The sequence below is a fragment of the Melopsittacus undulatus genome, chromosome 16 (assembly GCF_012275295.1).
Source record: "Melopsittacus undulatus isolate bMelUnd1 chromosome 16, bMelUnd1.mat.Z, whole genome shotgun sequence".
NCBI classification, from domain to species: domain Eukaryota; kingdom Metazoa; phylum Chordata; class Aves; order Psittaciformes; family Psittaculidae; genus Melopsittacus; species Melopsittacus undulatus.
In genome coordinates this window covers 2552132-2572835 of record NC_047542.1, presented here as the reverse complement: position 1 = coordinate 2572835, position 20704 = coordinate 2552132, and the positions used below count along the sequence as shown (strand labels likewise).

The following is a 20704-nucleotide window of genomic DNA, read 5'->3' as shown; positions in this document are numbered from 1 at the left end:
GAATGTGCCCAGCAGACTAAACACTGCAGCCTCCCCCTGCACTGCGGGGCTGGGGGCTCTGTGCCAGCCCTGCCTGTGCCCAGGACCATCCCCTGCCAAGTGTGCCAGGAGCCAGCCCCTAAGGAGCACAGAGCTGGGGAGGAAAACAACAGGGGAGGTCCTGAAGGTTTCTCTGTGAGTGAGAAAGGAATCATTTTTGTTGTAATGAAGCCTAGAAAGTGCTCCTTGCACCAGGAGATGGTTGTTTTCACTCTTTCCTATGCGTTTACCTGCCTGCTCAGTTATCACAGCTGCCTCATTTTCCCTGGCTTCTTTGCAGCAAACACCACCAGGCTATGAAGGGTTTGCTATCAGCTAACAGATTTATCCTCCCCAAAGCCCTGTGAGATGGAGCACCAATATCACTTTTTAGATGAGAAACTGAAGCGTAGAAATGCTACGTGACCTATCCTAAGTCACACAGGAAATTTATGGCAGAGGAAGAGATTGAACTGAAACCTCCCAAATCCGTAGTCCCAGAAGGAAGGACCATGCTTCATTTCATCATTGTTCGGTTTGGTTCTCCATCATCACACTGGAGTGAATGTAGGAAGAGAAGGCACTGGTCAGGGTTTACAGGGACAAATAGTTTCTAAAGGCTTCTTCAATGTAAGCAGCACCTCCCCAGCTGCAGCTGCTCACAGGGACCAGCCACAGAAGTGTGCCTGTAAAAGAATAACCCTTCATAAACCTTTTACAAGGGATGTAGGGACAGGCCAAGGGGAATGGCTTGAACCTGCCCGAGGGGAGACTGAGCTGAGCTCTTAGGCACAAGCTGTTCCCTGGGAGGGTGCTGAGGCGCTGGCACAGGGTGCCCAGAGAAGCTGTGGCTGCCCCATCCCTGGCAGTGCTCAAGGCCAGGTTGGACACAGGGGCTTGGAGCAGCTGCTCCAGTGGCAGGGGTTGGAGCTGGAGGAGCTTTGAGGTCCCTTCAACCCAAACCATTCCATGATTCTATGATAAATGGGATTTCAGTGCACAACATCACTTTGAAAGCATTTAACCATCATCAGTAAATCCCAAAGCTCCTGTTGCAATGTGGGGGGGGGGGGATGCTCCTTGAGGTGGAGGCAGCAGCTGAGTCCTCAGAAGCTTGGGAAGCATGTTCCCCTCCCAGCAAAGCAGCTAGAAGTGGCCACAGCCAGCAGCATCCTTCCAGGCTTGACTGAGCAATAGGGTGATCTGTTGTTGCAGCCTTTGAGTCTGAAATGAGATTCTGTGAGCATTGTTGCTGCCTGGGAATATTAACAGGTTCCAGGGTTTTATTCTTCCCAGACTGGGAATTTTTTGTTCCCCAAAATCTCATTGAACAAGGACAAAATGCTGCTTCTGATGGCAAAAACTGAAGCCCAGGTGGGATTTTGCCATTTCCGTGTTGAAATGCCCGTGTCATAGAGAGCATCTCCATAGCTCTGTCCTTCCCAAGTATGTACCCATTAGCATCGTGGATTTCTGCTGCTCCTTGGCTGTGCAGGCAAAGTGGAGCAGAGTATTTTGTGAGCAGGGGCTCAACCAGGTTTCTGCTGAGTTTGCAGGGGCTGAAGAGAGAGGCAGGGCTGCTCTAACCCAATCTTCCCACTGTGACTGCTCCCATTTCCTTGTTAGAGAAAACTTGAGGTTATTTTAACCCAAGAGGTGGCAGGAAAACATTGTGCTTCAGATGATGTTCCCCTTCCAGTCTGCTGAGTACAGCCCAGAGGGCTGCTCAGTTGCAAAGGAGTTGGCACGGGCATTTTGGAGTGTGCTGGAAGCTGGCATGTGCAGTACTGATTTACTCAGCCTTATGGAGCAAAACAGGGTTTCAAATGTATATTACTCAAGTCAGTGGAGGAAGAAGAAGGTTTTAGGGCAGTAGAGGAAGTCCAGTGTGTTTGTGTAACACTGGGTTCTGATGGTGATAGGAGTATTTTAAGTGATAAGCACTATTCTGAAGTCATGCCATGAAAACCAATGACACGTTGCCTCCTCCCCTCCCTGGCTCCACTTCAGAGTGTGTCTCTCCAGTTTTCCTTGCAACACATATTTATCTGCTCCATGCCCTTATGGTTGTTTAATTAGTATTCATGTTTCCTTTCAAATAGAAATTGAGTTGAGTGCTCAGAGCTCGGAGTCACTTGCATTGCATGGGTGGGAAGGTGCCTGCTGCTCTCCCACTCGTGGTATTGAAAGACCTAGAGGAGACTGAATTAGGTTGTCAAGACACCAGAGATGCTTTCAGATAACTGAATAAAAAGACCTGTTAGGAATCCCAGTATGTAAATAAGGGGATTTGAGTAGTACAGGGGCCCACACACAAGACCCTGCTAAGAGGGGCTCTTAGCAGCTGGCATGATGGGAATCAAAATGTCAAGGCCAGGTTGGATGGGGTTTGGAGCAACCTGCTCTAGTAGCAGGTGTCCCAGCCCATGGCAGGGGGTTGGAGCTGGGTGAGCTTTAAGGTCCCTTCCAATCCAAGGGTTTATGTGCCTTCAACCCAAACCAGACTGGTTCTCTTTCCAGTGTTTGCAGCTGTGAGTGGAGTCTCCCCCTGTTAGACCCAGCTGCACTGGGGATGCACTAAACACGTGAGCATCTTCCATCTGATCTGCCATAGGAAGGATGTATTTAGCATCATGGTTCATGAATGATATTTTCATTGTCTCCTAACAAGCCACAGTTGTTGCAGGCATTTTCCATCCCTTGAAGAAGTGACTCACAGGCAGGCAGGCAACTGTCAGTGTCTTGGGTGCTATTAATATCTCCATAAGAACATGATGATAAGTATTTTCGTTTATTTGGGGAGGAATCAGAGGGGAGGATGAGTGTTGAAAAATAACTCTTCCTTGTGTGGCTGAGCCTTTGTGTGAGTGAGCTGACAGTCCTGCCCACAGAAGGAATCTGCTTAAAGTCCTTCCATCCCAAAAGAGCTGACCACACTAGAACAGCATTAGTGAAGAAGCTGTGCCAGAAGCAGCTCTGTGACTGCAGAGAGGAGTGTGCAAACTCCAGTTGTTAGGCAAAGACAGGCTGGGTTTTCCATTTTAGGATTTGCTTTCAGTGAGTGTGGTCCAGGCTGGTGGCCTTGGTTTTGTGGGAGGTGGCAGGGGTTGGAACTTGATGGTCTTAAGGTCCTTTCGAACCCAAACCGTTCTGTGATTCTGACCCAGCTCATTCTCTGTTGTCTCATCCAAGCAGGATGCTGAAGGGAGTGTTGAACTTGTAGGAGGAGCATCCCTGTAAGGCAGCAGCATGTTATTAAGGGGTCTGGGTTTAGGCTTTGTATAGGTGTGGAACTGCTGCAGCAGAGGATGCGGAAAACTATATCCCATCCAATGAAGGACCTTGATCCATCAAAGTGTGGAAGGGGATGGCTGGTTTAGGGCTCTCCCTCTCCCTACAGGGGGGCAGGAGAACTTGGGACCACAGTCCCATCTGCAGAGAGACCCCCTGAAACACCCCCCTGTGCAGGGAAGGGGCTGCATTACTGCACAGGAGTGGGGATGCTCACCCCAGCTGGGTGCTGAAAGGAGAGGTGAGAATGTCACTTAGATCCCAGCTGGCAATTTCCTATCCTTTCCTAATGGACATAACTATAAATTTTCCTGGCTTGGGTCAGTTGAAATTGGAGGCTTAATGCTATAGAAGGGCAGGTTTTTATTTTACTTTTGTGCTCTGTGTAATCACATTGATGGCAGCAGTGTAACGGTCTTGAATTATGGGTGACCAGAGAAAAAGAAGGCATCTCCTTAGCTCCCTGTTGTTATTGTCTTTGGGTGCAGAGCAAAATGTGTAGGCTTCAGGCTAGATTGTGTAAATCTCGTTAGAAAGCCATTCTCAGCTAATGAAACCCTGGGAGAGAGGGATTTGGCTTCGCAGCTTTCAGCCTTATAGCAAAGGCTGGAATAAATCCATCTTGGGTTATGTGTAGGCTGTTTTCTCCCCTCTCCCCCATTGCGAGTGTGTATTTATTGGTGGAGTGGAGATGCTGTCGCTGTTGTTTGAGATCAGCTGCGGGTCAGCAATTTGTTGCTTCTGCACCTAAATGATTTCAATGGCAATTATGTTCTCTTCAAAGAACTCTCACCTGGTCTCTAATCCTCCTATGGAAACGGGGAGCAGACATGTAAATAGGTTTGGCTCCCCCACTGCGAACCCACTCTGCAGCTCGCTTGGCAGTATGTAGTAATTCAAGGGGCCAGAGCTGTTAAGGAAAGCTGTTGAAACGAAGTATCTGAGATAAATGCATCTCATCTTTCCCTGTTTGTGTAGGCTGAGAATGTGCCTGCCAGAGCCATAGATCCCACTTGGGGTCATGTTTGTTTGGCTGTGACTTTGTTGCTCTAAGCATGGGTTTACCAGCTCCTGCTGGGTGAAATACGATTGGTTTTGTCCTCCCCTGCTTTATGGCCCTTGTGGTGTTTGCTGGAGTTTTGAGTGCATCTGCTGTGTTACTGGGTTTGTGAATGCAAAGGTGAGGTGGACATCTCATAACACAGACTCTGCTTTCAGCTCCAGGGCATGCTGCTCCTCTGGAGGCCAGGGGGGTGATTTGGAGACCCTGACATGCAGGGCCTGCTGCTGCCCATGCACCTTTATAGATCTCTAATTCCCCATGTTCAAGCCCATCCTTGTACTGTGCCTTCCCTTCCCACTGCAGCATCTCACTGCAGACACTGAAGCAGGAGTGTTTATTGCTCTGCTCTCTGCTTTTTCATCTGTTCTTGCTCACCCACCTTGCCTAATGCATATAGACACAGGGGAGCTTTTTCCCCTGTTTCTAGACCTTACCCAGGGTTTGCTCTGTGTCATCCAAGCATCTCTTAGGTTTTGCTGCAGGGAGCAAAGCCTGCAGGGCTGGGAGCTGGTGCCCAGCAATGGATGGGGACAGTCCAGAGCAGAGCACAACACCTCTGGCATTGGGGCAGCACAAAGGGAAGTGCTGGAGGACTCCCTTGCCATGGGCACAAGGGCTGCCCAACAAGTTGGTGGAGTGTTTCAGGCCATCAGCATTTAGTGGCTATGTGCTTTAGTGAAACAAACTTCCTGTGTTTGAGAACAAACTGGGATGTTCACTGTGGAGGTGGGACACATAGAGCCCTCAGTAGGAACTGTCTGCAACAGCTGAGATGGAAATCTCATAGTGCAGCAGCATCCAGGCCCTTCTGGGACAGCACAGGCTGCTGGAAAGATTTGCATTGTTTTGCATTCCCTTTATCTCCTGTCTGTCCCAAAGAATAGAGGGCGTCCTCTGCCTATAATGAAGTCTCTGAAGGTTTGAATACCTTTTTCCTACTCTAACTATAATCTTTTTTAATGCTTTACAGCCTCATGTTGTGGAACTGAATGTATCTCATTTAGAAAATAATATTTTGTACCACTTTGTATTTTCAGTTTTTCTTCAATTAGACTTTGAGGGCTTGATGTCTTTGTCATTTCGATGTGCGCAGAAGATGGCAACATCCATCCCTCATGGTGTTCAAGGCCAGGTTGGACAGAATCTTGGGTGACATGGTTTAGTGGGTGGTGTCCCTGCTCGTGGCAGGGGGTTAGACCTGGATGATCCTGAGGTCCTTTCCAACCCAAACCATACTATGATTCTATGATCACAGCAGCCAACAGGGCTTGAGCTGAACCTCGCTCTGTGCCATCACTTCACCACCTCCTTGCCACATGGGGTTTGCTTTGCAGACTCACCCTGCCTGTGCTCTCATGCCCCTGTCCTCTGCTGGGTGTGTATATGGGCAGAGGTGCATCCCTGAGGCCTCTGCCTTCTCCCTGCCTGCAGCCCCAGGGCCCAGCCATCCCATGTCCTTTCACAGCCTGGGAATCTGGACAGAGGAGCAGTGATGCTCCTGTTTGTCTAAATTTGCTCTTCTTCTCTCTTCATTTAAGAAAGCAAGTCTGGCACCTTATCATAGGGCAAGATGTCCAAGGTTACCAGGAGCAGGGTCAGCCCAGAAGGGTGTCTGCCACCTTCTATGTGCTCATCCCTATGGGAGAACTAAAATGCATTGTTCAGAGTAGGAAATTGGAATAAACCACATGTACTGTCTTAAGGCTTCAATGCAGACAGTATCTTGAACTCCAGCCCATCCTGGTCCATGGTGCTCTGGGTGGAGGGTGAGCAGTTGGTACTTGCTGTGCTGTGAGCAAAGATGACACCTTAGAACCATAGAATCATGGAATAAACCTCATGTTCTGGCAACTTTGATGTAGCCCCTGAAGCTTTGCTGTGTAGTTTCCTAAGATGTTCTTTCTGGTGACCACCCCCTCACCATCCTGCCTTGTGTGTGATAGCGGGGCTGGTGTGCTACAGCTGCCACGGGACAGTGGTTTTCTCCTTTGGGGAAAGGGCTTAAGGCTCTTTTTCTTTTGGAATTAGAGAGTTTGGGATATACTTAGGAGGGTTCATTTCTCACACTGGTGGTCAGGTTCCTAAATTATTTTTGACAGCCGTATGTAATGATATACAAATGGGAAAGTGATGGAGTAGCAGAAAATTGACTGGCAAGGACAGTGTAATGTAGTTAGAGAGCAATACTTACTAAAAAGCCGTGGAGATTATGGCAGTGTTCTTGGAGCACACGAGTAGCAGGTCCATGGTCAGGCTGTGAAAGCAGTAATGATACGACTCTGTGACCTTTAAAGCTACTTGGGGCATTCAAATGCTTTGGGTTTTCAAGGCTCTATAAAATCACACAAACCAGTCATGCCTGTGAGTTTCCTCCTAGGTTTATGTAGTATTTAAACTATTTGAAGAACCTTGAAATGATTCAGACGATGGGAACCTGAGGGTTGCTTGTGTGCAGGGTCTGGGATGGCTTCACTGAATGAATCTCCCCCAGCACTGCCCCAAAGCTCACTGCAGGGCCAGGCCAAGGGGAATGGCTTGAACCTGCCTGAGGGGAGACTGAGCTGAGCTCTGAGGCAGAAGCTGTTCCCTGGGAGGGTGCTGAGGCGCTGGCACAGGGTGCCCAGAGAAGCTGTGGCTGCCCCATCCCTGGCAGTGCTCAAGGCCAGGTTGGACACAGGGGCTTGGAGCAGCTGCTCCAGTGGAAGGGGGCCCTGCCCATGGCAGGGGTTGGAGCTGGAGGAGCTTTAAGGTCCCTTCCAACCCAAACCATGTGAATGCTCTCTGAAAGCAGGCAGAGAGGTGGGTGGGCACCATAGGAGCTGGAAACTCTTTTTCTGCTCAGCCCATTCCCTGGGCAGAGCTGCTGTTGAATAACCATGTCAGTCACACGCGAGGTGCAGGGGGCAGAGCCGAGGTTGGGCCATTGAAACGCTCCTCGCGTGTGCCAAGAAAACAAACAGAAAGGACCAGTCAAAGCTTTTCAGTGTCATTGACACCCTGGGACGTGCCAGGGCCGGGAACAAAGCCCTCGTTGTGGCAGAGCACAGCCCGCGGGTCTGTTCACAGCGGGCAGATGTGGCACTGCCCACCCTGCTGTGCCGCGGCCAGTTGGCCACGTGAAGCCCCTTTCAAGGTGGGTGGTGAGACACGTCCCCCGTGCAGCCCAGGGCTTCCTTCTGAGCAGGGAGGGTAAACAGAACGTGGCCTCCATGTCCCTGTGCGTGCCGGGGTGGCAGGTGGCCAAGGGATGGAGAGATGCTGGAGGGCAGAGGGAGCTCCGGCTCTGCCTCCATGGTGGGCAGAAGGAGGTGGCATCAGGACATTGGTCCCCGAGCATCCTGGGGCAAGTTGCTGCAGTTTGTCCGTGCTGCTAGAAGGTGATGTGTGGAGACCGTCATCTTAACAGGCTTTGTAGGAAGAGCAGCAGCTTCCTTGAGGCAGCCAGGGAATGGCCACAGTTCTCAAGCCAAGGCTGCAGCCCTCATGCTGTGCCCCATTCCGCTGCTCTCATCCTTAAACTGAGGATAATGTTTCATCTGCTTCTGGGAGCAGCTGTGCTCTATTGTTTTGTGTGTACACATGCTGCCCATTCCAGAAGGGCTACGACTTCTCTTAAAGCCCCTGGGCATGCCAGAAATGTAGGCAACACGCTGCCATTCAGGACACAATGTGCTGGTGACCATCAGGTGCAGCTCAGGTCCCTGGTTTTGATTTACTCCATCATGGTACATGCAGCAATGGAGCAAGGCAAGGGTTAAGCACAGGGCCCCTCTGCAGAGAGGGAAATAACCAGTGTGGCAGGGAGCGAGTGGTGAGGTCCATCGCTGGGCTCCAGCTGCCTCCCATACATATGCTGCTCATTTTTCATACTGAACACAGCTGCCGCCAGCATCCCTTCCCTACCCCTGTTCCTGCCAGTTTTATGAGGAAAGAATAAAGAGGGGAAACACATAACTGCAGAGGTTCATTTGCCAATTGTCAGCCTGCCGGTGCATCAGAAATAGAGTCATTGCTCTGCCTCCTCCACCACGCAGGCATCTTTTCATTAGCAGCATTATTTATTCATGGGCCCCCCAAGCTGCTCTCCTTTTTGGAGGAAGGGACCTGCTGATGCTCCTGTTTTTCCCAGGGTGGCTTTGGCTGTGATTAGCTCACTCCATGTGCAGGTAGGATGGGAGAAGCTGCCTTTCCCAGAAACACCAGCCTCTACCTGGTGGTGAAGCCTTTCCCATTGCCGGTGGGCTGTGATCGATCACATCAGCAAGGGCTGGCTCGAGTGATGGGATCTGGCTGCTTGCTGGCTGCCCCTTTTCCTTGAGCTTGGTAATTAGAAGCTCACAGGGAGAGGTCACACATGGAGTGGGCCTATTAACCCTGTCCCTTGCCAGCTACCCTGCAGAGAAATGCCCTTGGAGCAGCAGCTCTGGTGCAGGCTTCCAGCAGGAAGGCAGCTGATGGGAGGCAGGATCTTTTTCCACCTTATCCATGTGGGGATTCACCTCCTATGAGAGGTTTGCAGCTGAAAAACATAATGCTAGAAGCATTGGTAGACTCATCTTTTTCATGTAAGAACCACTGTGGTGGCTCCCTGTGCCCCACACCCTGCTAGAGCAGGAGACAGAAAGCAGGTCACACAGCCACTTGTCCTTCTGGTGGGTGTTAGGAACAGTTCCTGCCCCACAGGGTGCTCAGGTATTGGAACAGGCTGCCCAGGGCAGTGCTGGAGTCACCGGCCCTGCAAGTGTTCACACACCGTGGAGACGAGGACCTCAGTGCCATGGGTTAGTGATGGCCTTGGCAGGGTTGGGAATGGTTGGACTGGATGAGCTGAAAGGGCTTTTCCAACCTGGTTGATGCTGTGATTCTTCTTGTGCATCCTCACTGGGACTTTTGGCACCCCCAAGTTAGCCTTAATGAACTGATCCCTGCAAGTCTGTTCAGTGCCATCTACTTCCAGCCTCCTGGGGCAATGAGTTGTCCCTTTTGATAGCTGGGAGGGATTTCCCCCTTATCTGCAGCCTCACTAGAATCTGAAGGCTACCAACTGTTATACTAGCCCGTTTATCCTGTGGGTTCAGAGCCCTTTCTGCCCTATAGCTTTCCCTGAGCCAACCTGTAGGTAGACTCAGCAGCAGGCTGCAGGATCCCCCTCGCAGTCTGTTGGGTCTGGTGCTGTACTGATGCTGGGGATATTTATGGAAATCTATGCGGAAGTTCCTCAGGCTCTGATGAAGCAGAAATAGTTTCATGGCATTATTTGCCCCAAATGCCACCGTTTTGAGGTGCTGGATCCGAACAGTGCAAAGCTAATGTCAAAGTAACTGTTTACAGCAGGAGCTGATACGGCTTCTGGGGACAAGTGACTTAGCATTGCAGCGCTGGGAGCATTAATGCAGCAATTCTGAGGTTTATGGATAAGCTCTGAGCTTGGATCACCTCTGCCTTTCAGAAAAGCAATGCCATAGCCCCCGTGCTGCATTCTGATTCCCCTTCTCACATACAGCAAAACAGCAGCCCAAGGAAAAGCAGGTAAAGATGAAAGCTGAACTCTTTGCCCAACCTTCTCTGGCTACAAAATCCATTCCAGCTTTTTTATTTCAGATAACGGGAGGCCCTGGATTAGTTTTCCCAGTTTCCCAGGGGCACTTCCAAGCCACAGGCAGTGGGGTTTGCTCTGCGGTGTGCAAAGGGAGGGGAAGTGGGTGTTTAAAGCGCTGACTCGCTGGTGGCACCGAAAATGAAGTCATGTCCCAAAGGAGGGGAATGTTGTGGGGAGGTTTGATGGGTGAAAACCACCGTGTTGTGACTTGTGACCCAGCAAAACCCCTAATTGTGTGTTTAAAGTAAACCCCAGGCTAGGGCTGTTTCTTTTGCCTCTGTCTTGGCAAGTTGCCTTTGGCTTCGTGTGCTCCTATCACTCATCCTGTGGTTAGCTGGTCAGGAGTCACCCTAGTAGTTAGGAAAGGAATGTTAAAGGCCTGTTGTGTAAACCAACCGCAGGCTGAACAGACTTTGTTTTCAATGTAAATCTGCTGCAGGGAATGATTTAACCTTCATTTATTCCTTTTTTTTTCTTTAATGATTTCATTAAATAAGATTTATACAGGTACAGTATTGGAAAGGTCATCCATCCCCCAAGCTGTGGGAAGAGCTCTGTGCATTCCTCCCTTTCACTCTCCTGCTTTACCCCTTGTTTCAGGGTGGGAAAGCACAAAGACTGGGGTTTGTTGCCATTCTGGAGAGTTAATTTATATCTTCATGGTACACACAGCCCTCAGCCCTCCTGCCCCCCATTCCCACACTGAATGAATCCTCCATGCTCAGTTCTGGATCTGGTAGAGATCCTCTCTGCTTTTTCTGCAGGTTGTTCCTTTGGTACCTCTGAAATATTTGAGGGTTTTCTTGGTTTCTGATATAAATGAGGGTTTGGTTGGGTTTGTGGGGTTTTCTTTGTAAAGGTATTCAAGATCCCATAGCAGCAAATCACCAGTGATTTGACATACCAACATTGGTGTGCTTACAGCTGTGCTCTGGTCACCCTGTCAGCTAGGCTGGCCATCCAGCTCTGAGCACAGCATCTACTAAGAGGTGTCCTTAGTCACATAGAGAAGACTTCATTCAGGCCTGAAGGTTCACAAGCCAAGGCAGCAGAGCTGGAAAGGATGTTCTGCAGCTTTCCTAGCAGCAACCTGTTCTCCAGGGCTTTCCTGAACCCAGAGAACAGATGGTTGGGCTGGAGGCTGGGATGCAAGGACATGGGATTCTTGTTGACATTACCTTTACCAGAGTGCCTTTCATCATTAGCATGTAAATGCCACCAAGCACCCAGGAATTATCCATCTATGATCTCTTCATTAGAAGAGGCCTCTGATCAGGTTAATCTCACTTTCCCCATGTGGAAAGGAGGATGCTGAGCAGCTGTATCCAGCAGCAAGTGAAGGTGGAGAGAGATGGAAGGATGCTGCAACCCTGGGGCTTAAGTGAATCGACGGTGATTGCTTTGGCTCTTGCACAGAAATGCAAGGGCTGAAGTAGTTGATGGGAGTAATTGGGACTAATGGGACTGGTCCTCTGGAGCAGGTGCCCTGGAATCCATGTGCAGTGGATGCTGGCTAGCCCAGATCTCCTGCAGAGAGCAGGGGAGCGATGGAAGCTTCCAGCATTATTTCATCCTCTCAGTGGTCTGCTCTCCCTCTTGGGAGGCAGAAGCCAAAGCAAACATGGGGGAGGGTGGAGGAAATGTGTTTTAACAGTAAATATGGCCTTGTTATTTATCAATGCAGAGTAATTGAAGTAATGTCATGTCATTTTTAAATGCAGTGCCTAGGGATCTAAGTTATCTGTCTAATATTAATGGGTAATATTTGGTTGCCTCATTCATTCATTACTGTTTTCATTAAGACTCTAATCCCATTTAGGAGTCTGTTTGTCATTTTAAACTCCCCTGTTTTATCTTAGCCTGCCACAATCCTTTTTAACAACTTAACTGAATTCATGAGTTCTAGGCTAGCAGCTTGGGGGAAGGGGCCTCTGCTGTCTGGCATGTGGTTTTTATGGGGAGAGAGGAAAAACAGACGGCTGAAGGCAATTGCAAGCAGCAGGCACTGAGCTTTCCTGTGATACACACCACTGAGATTTAGGTCTTTCATAACAGATCTGGATGTCTGCGTTTCAGAGCGTGGAGCTCCGTTCTCTGACATGGAGAGTGCATTGACACCTCCTTTGAAGCCTCCATCATTTCTAAACCCGTATTAAGATGCTGCTTGGAGCAGGGCTGTTGTTTATAAATGCTTCTTTCAAGGTATCCCCACTTTCACTCGTTAGGTGCTTCTAAACACCAAGGCTGGGAAGTGATGATGAGGGCTACAGGGATGTACATGGCAATGTTGACCCCCCAGAACATCTGTGCTGGGGCAAACTGAACAGCACAGTCTTTGATTTCAAGGTGGAGCAAGCTGCATCCATGCAGCTGGTACCCACCACTGTGGTGCTTGTATCAGTGCTGCAAACAAAGTAAGCACCAAGTTAGAGCTCCATCCAGAGCCTCTTGCCATTGCCTGATGCTGGGGCTCCATCCCCTGGCCTAGCTCTTCCTCTTAGGCCTGAGAAGCACTGGGGAAGCCTTGTCTGGGTCCCAGTGGTGCTGCCAGGCATCACCTGTAGTGTGGAATGGGCATCGGAGCCGGGCATCCCGGGTATCCCAGCGCTGTGAGGCGTCCAAGTCTAATTAGAGTCCCTGGGAATCAAACCATTGTGTTGCTAATGGCTCTCTGGCAATGCTCTGACTAAAACAGTAATTTTAATAAGCACAGCCCAATTGTAAGTGTTGGTTGAACACCTAATTACACTGCTTAGAACTCCAGAATTCTGCCGAATTCTATTTTTTGCCACTTCCTTTGCAAAACAGAGAGGGAAAGAATCAGGCACTTGGTAATTATTCACCTTAATTAATTTTTCTAAGCTTCTCTTAAAAGTTTGAAATGACTGCAGGGAGTGTGCAGTGAGTTACATGGCAGCAAGGCAAAGCACTGAACGCAGAGGCCGGGAACTGATGCGAGATGAAAGTTCATTGCGTTGGACTGATACCCACCTGAGCCCAGGAATTTTGGAAAGCTGCTCCTGTTTTATCCTTAGTAATTAGTTCCCCGGAGGCCTGGACTAATCAGTGCTGCAAAGGGCACTGCTTGTTGGCTGGGGGGGGATGTGGCAGGGTGCTGTTGGTTAGAAGATGATGCCAATGCAGCAAGAAGCCACTTCTGATGGCAGAAGTGATGTTGCCCTGCAGGGATGAAGGGATGTGCCATGCAGCCACTGCGGACGCATCAGCTCCTTATCCTGACATGCGGAGCAAGCCCAAGGAGCTGCTGTGGAGCATGTCCAGGCAGCACGCCTGGAAAGAGCCTCATCTCCAGAAACTCATTTAAACAGTTATTTTGCAGTCAAGAGCAAAACTGCAGCTCCCCTGGGGCACGGTGGTTTTCCAGGGAAGGAAACACATGGATGTGTTGCAGCATAACCTCGTTTTCCTGATGGAGACCTTTAGCATCTCATTCCTCATTATTAGTGTGTGTGCACATTTATCACATTACCCCTTTTCCTTGTCAAGTAGAGTTTCTGTGAGTCAGTTCTGCAGGAGAACAGAGCAGTTTAGTGTCCTAGGTGAGACAGAGTGTGCTGAGGATCCCATTTGCACCACGCAGGACAGGAGCAGTGTGGGGTGCAGCACTGCAGGGGAGCTGCAGTGAGGATGGGGCTGCACCTCTGTGGTCAGGTTTGACCTCATTATTCAATCCATAGGTTTTGCTGCATTTGCTCATTCCAGAAGCATGTGTAAATCCTTCAGCCAGGGCTTTGATTTCTGCACTGGAGATGAAAGAATCACTTCCTGATCTTGTATGTGCACAGGGTTTTCCTGCTGGCCTGCTCACCGATAGAGGCAGCCGTGCATTCCCAGCCCCTTGCTTCCCATATGCAGATGGTCCATGGAAAGCAGGAGGGAGAATCAATGCTGCTAAGGCACTCTGGGATGTGGGAAGATGTCCCTGCCGATGGCAGGCAGCTGGAACTGAGTGAACTTTAAGTTGCATTCCAACCCAAACTATTCCATGAGTCTACTACTTGATACTAGACTGCGATATCCAGTCCAGGAGGCAACATTATTGCTGGCAAGGGCAGAGGAGGAGCTGCTGGGTTGAACAGACCAAGCCTTCAGTGCACAGTCCATGTTTGAGATGAAAAACCATTTCTTCTCCTTCAGGTTTACAAGACACTGGGAGTGGGGGTGTGATCTCTGCCTGGCACTTTGTTATTCCAACAAATCATGTTCCAACTGATGCAATGATTAACCTGAACCATGGTAAACCATGTGAAAGCATTTATCTATAGGAGCCTGTGTGCCAGAACATGAGTCTGCTCCAAGCTGAAGTCATGAGGGTTGGATGGAAGAAGCTCTGGCTTGAGGATGATTTTACAGCTTGCTCAAACCTTACTTTGGGGCATTTGCTGCTTTTTCACTCCTTCCTTGCTTCCCAGAGGAACCTGCCTTCCTTTCATCACCTCCCCCAGGAGCCTAGTGCTGTACATGGAGACAAGGAGCTGGGTATGCTTGGAGAAGGTGTTGTGACACTAAGAAAGGCACCAGGTCTCCTGTGCTCAAACACACCTTGTCCTCATAAGATGCTGATGAGGTTCTTATAGTGGTAAAGGCAAACTCATTGGAAAGGTTGCTTGGATCAGGGATTGAAGGGACTTTCTCCGCATGCATCTGCAGCGCTGTAATTAAATAATCCCTTTGTAGTCATGGAAACATTGTCTCGGAGTCCTCTCCCACTCGCTGCTTCTCTGCCAAAAGTTCCAGGCGTTGATGTGGTTCTGACAGCCCCTCGGCAGCTCTCCTAATCCTGAGCAGCGTGGGAGAGGAGAGCTGGGGCCTCAGAGCTGCCCCTCACCCACTGCTGTGGGTGCTCACCTTCATATTGCAGGGATTGATGGCTGGAGGTATTCCTGCCTCTGGGGGCTTGATAGTGCTCCACAACACCCCCCATCCTTTGCCTTCTTCCCCTGCATCCTGGCTTCTGCCCTACAAATACACTGGCTGCATCCCATGGGGTTCCATGCTTGCTGTTGGCATCAGTCTTAGTGTGTCCAAGATCTCCACTGGATCTGCTCTGGTCAAGAAGAAATCTTTTCCAAGCAGGATTTCTCATACATTATGGGGCATGTTGGACCCACAGGTCTTGCTCAGCAGAGCACCAAGAGCTCCGCAGCCCTCCACGCTGGATTTGTCCTTGGCAGAAGCAGTACCACAGGAGGCCTTCATGCCCCATCCCTGGCAGTGTTTGGGGTCAGGTTGGACAGGGCTTGGAGCAACCTGCTCCAGTAGAAAGTGTCCCTAGGAAGGAGCTAGATGAGCTTTAAGGTATCTATTCCACAATTCTATGACTTGATGCTAGACTTGAACAGTTGCGCATGGAGACACAGGGAGGGGAAGCAGTGGGAAGAGACTGTCAGGAGCTTCTGAGAAAGTTTGCCTTTATTTTCCCCATCTCTGTTACCCTGACACGTTAAAGGCTGGAACCGATGAGTCCGCCTTGCTCCTTCCCACACGTCTCCATGTCTCCCATAGCAGCAAACCTGGTGTTTTTCTCATGAATGAGGAATAAAATCTCATTGGGAAGTTCATCAACTTTGGGCTCATTGAGTGATGGCTTTAATCACACTGCACTACTTGGTATCTCTGCTGCACTCCCCAAAGTCATTAAAAATAGATTTTCTGGTTGAACTCCAGCCCCCTGAGGGGTCTGTGGGCAGTGGGCCGTGGCCATGGGCTGCCCTAGGGCCTTCTCCAGCCATGGAGGTCAGAGCTATGTACTGGTAGCAAGCATGAGCTATGGAAACTTGGCTTTATGTGTGTATTTTAGATGTTTATTTATTTGGACCTGGATTCTTGCACTTTCAGTTCCTCTGGGGCTGGCAAAGTGTGGATTCATGTGTTTTGGAGAGCATGTATTGATTTTTTGGGTCTATTTTTTGCTGATGTTATGGGTCAGGCAGTTGAGGAAAGTGGCAATGAGACTTCATCAACTGGTTATTGAGAAGCAGGTTTGTGTTGGCATGGATAGAAGGAAAAGGTAGTGATGGGGCTGCTGGGAGGAGGGTTCTGCTCTCGGGAGTAAGGAAATTCCCCTGGAGTGTTGGTTTCTTGGCTCTTGTCCTTCAAGCAGATGCTCCTCAGCTCTGCTGAATTGCTTTATCACTTTGCATTTGCTGTGACCATAGTGATGCGGAGCTCCTGTCACTCTTCCTTATCCCCAGAATGACCTGCTGCTTGCTTCAGCAGAGGTATTGTGGCTCTGCAGGGGAGCACTGGTCCGTTCACCAGGAGAGGAGATGCAGGGTTTGAGGCTGCATTTGGAACATTCCTGCATGGCTCTGTGTGGCTTCAGGACCTCTCACCTCATGTTTCTGGTAGCTAGGGCAGAAATCTCAGACATCCAAAACCATCATTCACCTTCAGAAGCTCAAGCATGATTGTGAGGTCTGCAAGTGCTCATAGGATGCAAGGATGGGAGCTAGGGTCAGGAGCTCTGCTATGGGTACCACAGGAGATTGTGGATGAGTTCATCAGTGCAGGCAACAGCTTTCCTGGGGCTTTGTCTGGGGCAGGGAATACACTCCTAAAGTGGTGATAGACCTTCTCAGGTGTTTGCTGTGAGTGCCAGGAGCATTCCCCTGACTTATCTCTCCAATGTAAGCTAAGACTTTGCATTTAAAAACTAAACCCTGAAACCCAAAGCCCTTTCCCAGTAAACTATCCTGCTGCACACAGAGCTGCCCCAGGGGCTGGCAAGGAGACAGCAAACAGACCAGGCTGTGACAGATGGGAGTCACATTGGTTATGCATAGCTGCAAGGTGCTGGTGCCCGCTGGGACCGGGATGCTGGGATGAGGATGCCAGCAGTGCTTGTGGCTATCAGAGTGGGGCTGGGCAGGACCCAGGGTGGCTGTGATTTGGGGTTACTGAGTGGGTACTTGGTGACTGCACCCACTCCATTCCTGCTCTCAGCCTTTGACAGCCATGGGTGCATGGAGCTGACACTGCAGAGCTTATGGGCAGGATTAGATGGGGCTTGGAGCAAGCTGCTCTAGTGGATGGTGTCCCTGCCTATGGCAGGGTTTGGAGCTGGATGAGCTTTAAGGTCCCTTTCATCCCAAACTGTTCCATGATTCTATACAGGCAACTGTGTTTATGCAGCAGCCATACCAGAAGCCATCAGCAATCCCTCTGCTGTTCTCTGTCTTTCCTTCTGGTTTTCCCTTCAGTGCTTTTTTGTGTCATTTGGTTATTTCCTTCCTTATCAGCTGCTCCTTTGCTTTTCCCCTCTCTTATTGTGTTCTCCTTGATGGCAGCCTGTGGCTGAAGGGAGTAGGGGGGAAGCTCTTGGACTTGGGAGTCTGTGTCCACCACCTTGATCCATGTTGTTTTTCCTTCCACCTACAGGCATTGATGTTCCTTGTCACACACACACAAATGCTTTGGTCTCATAATGATAGTTAAGCTGGCAGAGAACAGCTTAAAAATATGTAAAGCTTTCCAGCCTGCCGTCAGGAAGAATAAGCACATCTGAGCTTTACTTCTTTACTGTCTCTGAAGGAAATAGAGCTTTCAGTCTTCTGTGTTTGTGATAGGTATGGGATAAGATATGGATATATCCTACTTTTAATGGGATTTGTCTTGTTCTCCTGTTAAAATGAAACATGTTTGTTACAGGCTTGGACTGTTTTCAGTGTGTGGATCATGGATGGGAAGGGTGGTTGATGATGTGTTGGTACTGCGGAGCAGGGCACATACTGCAAACCCCCACATCTTTTTCATGCATGCAAATACTTCAGTGCCTTCTGTTCATCATGGGTTTGGACTTCTTCATTTCAATGTTGATTTGGGTATTGGAGCAGTGTGGGGTTTCAAGCATTAATTTTCATGAAGGGTGAATTTCAAAGTCATGGCCATAAGTATTAGAGAAAAGCAGATGGTTTATTCTCCTCCAAAGTCTTAGACCTTCCTCCAGCCAGGACTATGGGAGTTATCTAAGGAGCCAGGGCTACAGCATTGCTGACCAAGAGGGATCCTGTGACTCTTCTTGGTCAGAGCAGGTCCCGGTGCTGAAGTGATGCCTTTGCCCTGGTTGCATCAAGCACCAGTCACTGACTCTTGCAAAGAGCAGAAGGGGCGAAGCTCTCTGCCTTGCATTTTGCAGGCATCACAAAGAAAGGATCAAATGGTCCCTTTTGGGTTAGAAACTGCAATTCCAGGCATTGTTCAAAACGTCTGTGTCATTTTTAAAGGGTTACCATGTGCAGAAGCCACAGCTTCTGTGCAGGAAAAGAACCCAAATGCCTAACATAAAATCATCCGTAATGAACTGTTATTCATATAATTCAAATTCTCTGTTATTTATAGAGTGCTGCAAGAGCATCCAGCTCTTCACAAACATGAAACAAGTCCCTGAGCTGCATATAAATCACAGGGACAGATCCTGTCAAGTCTCACATGGTGGGGAGGAGGTGGGGGATCAGCGATGCCTGATGATTTCAGGGGTGTCCTCAGCTCTGGGTTGAATGAGAGTCACCCCACCAAGACAGCTCAACATGCTGGGCAGATCCTAGAGGAAACCCAATGACTTCCCTTGATGCATTCTGTGGTAGCCGGTGTCTCCTGTGGCTGAGAGCCACCACAGCCTCCATGGATGCTCATCTGGGGCTGATCCTGATGCCAGGCTGGTGGGTTTGCTCCCCCCATGTCTGTGAAGTGCTTTGAGGTCTTTAGCCACAGCTTCTCTGTGCTCCAGGGCTGCTTTTTATGTAGCATCCCTGAGCTGAGCCCTGTGCTTGTCCACAGACTTCATCCCAGCACCAAACCACCCCAGCCCTGCTCATCCGCGCGCGATTCTTGTTGCAGGAGAAGCTGTTGAGTAGGAAACAAGAAGAATAGCAGCCCTATTGGTGTCATCTTTAGAGAGGAACTGGGTTCTCACTATGTCAACAGCACTTGGCATGAAAGTGGCCGTTGTTTGGTGAGACACTGCTCCTTTCACCCCGCGCACCCCAGCTGCTGGGAGCCGGGTGCTGTTTGACAGACAGAGTGAGTGCAGTGCCCACAGTTGTTTTACTTTCCAGGCAGTTGCAGTTGCTCCTGGGGCCTGAGGGGAGCAATAATTATTTACACTATTGGATAATAGGGATGTAAATGGAGTGAAGTGGGAATGGGTTAATGCAGGAGGGCAGCGTCAGAACAGGAGGTGCAATTACACCATGCCCACTGGAAATGGCAAGGGATGGGTTGGAAAGGTTAAAGTGGCATTTCTTCATTCGAGTCAAGCAATGACCCATGGTTAAAGCTTGGTGTCATTTTGGAGCCTTTGGGGTTTTCTGTGTTGATAAATGGGTCAGGACCATGCTACACCTCAGCATCACACAGGGACGTTGTTGGGGGTGTGTGTTTAAGTGCAAGAGGGGATTTGAAGCAGCGACATGGGCTGGTGTTCCCTCATGTGCTTCCCTCTTTCTTCTGCTCTGGAACCTCTTGCTTGGGAGAGATAAGCAACCTGGAGGGAGCTTTGCAGGGTGTGTGTGTATGTGTATGTGTATGTGTATGTGTGTGTGTGTTCCAAACAAGCATAAGTCCATGCTGGTGCTGGAAGGGCTCAGGGTGGCCAAGGAAGAGCAAGTCAAGAGCTGAACAAACTTCCAACTTGCAATATCCCAAGGGATTTTGTTCCCTGCCAGCTTTCCTCCCTGAGGCAGCTTCCCCATGGCACGTGTGAGACAGCAGACTGTGAATCAGGGAGGAGAGGATGCAGCTTCCATTATGGGAGCGTCTCCGGGCAGGGAGGTCGGGAGCGTTCCTGGTGAGCTGGCGCCAGCAGGGAGCTGGGGCTCTGTGATTCACAGCACCCAAGGGATGCGGTGACTTCATGGCTCCAACTCCAATGTTTCCTGCTCTTGACTGAATTCTGCATGGACGTTGGAACAAATCAGTTCATGTTTGTGAATCATTGTGTTACTTAGAGAGTCACAGACTGGGTTGGGTTGGAAGGGACCTTAAAGCTCACCCAGCTCCTTCCTAGGGACACCTCCCAGTAGAGCAGGGTGCTCAAAGCCCTGTCCAACCTGGTCTGTAAAGCCAAAAGAAGGAGAAGGAGCTCTGAGCTCTGTGTTTGCTTCCCTTGCAGGTGTCCCGGGTGCCTGTGGAGTCCTGTGAGCAGTACACGACCTGTGGGGAATGCCTGAGCTCCGGAGACCCGCACTGCGGCTGGTGCACGCTGCACCACATGTAAGTCCAGCCTTGTCCAGTTCATTTGAGCTGCTGGTGGGGATGGGAAAAGCAGTTTTCAAAGCCACCATGCACCTCCCGCTCAGTGTTAGGTTGAAGTTACTTAAATCCATTCTTCCCTTCCCTGGACATTCCCTGTGTTGCAGCATGAATGCCATTGAATGCCCTGAGCTGCTGTGAAAGAGGTAAAGGAAACCAAATTCCTGCTTCAGGAGTGGAGAGGGTGCTGTGGATACAATGAGAAAGCAGAGTTTAAACTGGTGGGAGTGAAGACCTTGTGTTTTACACACTTCTCTTGCTCAAGGAAGTCCCTCACAGTGAACAGGGAATTACTAAAGGCAGTCGTAGGCTTGAGTATATGAGTAGGACTGTGGTCTGGGAGAGGATGCTGCACTGGAACAGAGCAGAGCATCCAAGTCCTATTAAGTATATGACGAAGAGGTAGTTCTATTGTGCAAGGAAGGGTCAGGGGGTCTGTGCTCCAGCTGTTCCCAATGGGG

The 20704-nt window shown here is 49.8% G+C and overlaps 1 protein-coding gene across 1 annotated transcript in view; it reads left to right on the top strand.

Annotated features, from left to right (window-relative positions):
- The window catches only part of PLXNA2 (plexin A2), a 142420-nt gene that overhangs the window by 51723 nt on the left and 69993 nt on the right, over nucleotides 1–20704 (top strand). The window contains exon 4 of the mRNA XM_005143191.4: nucleotides 20104–20204. Coding sequence (XP_005143248.2) covers nucleotides 20104–20204 — 101 coding nt within the window. The remainder of the gene's footprint in view (nucleotides 1–20103; nucleotides 20205–20704) is intronic.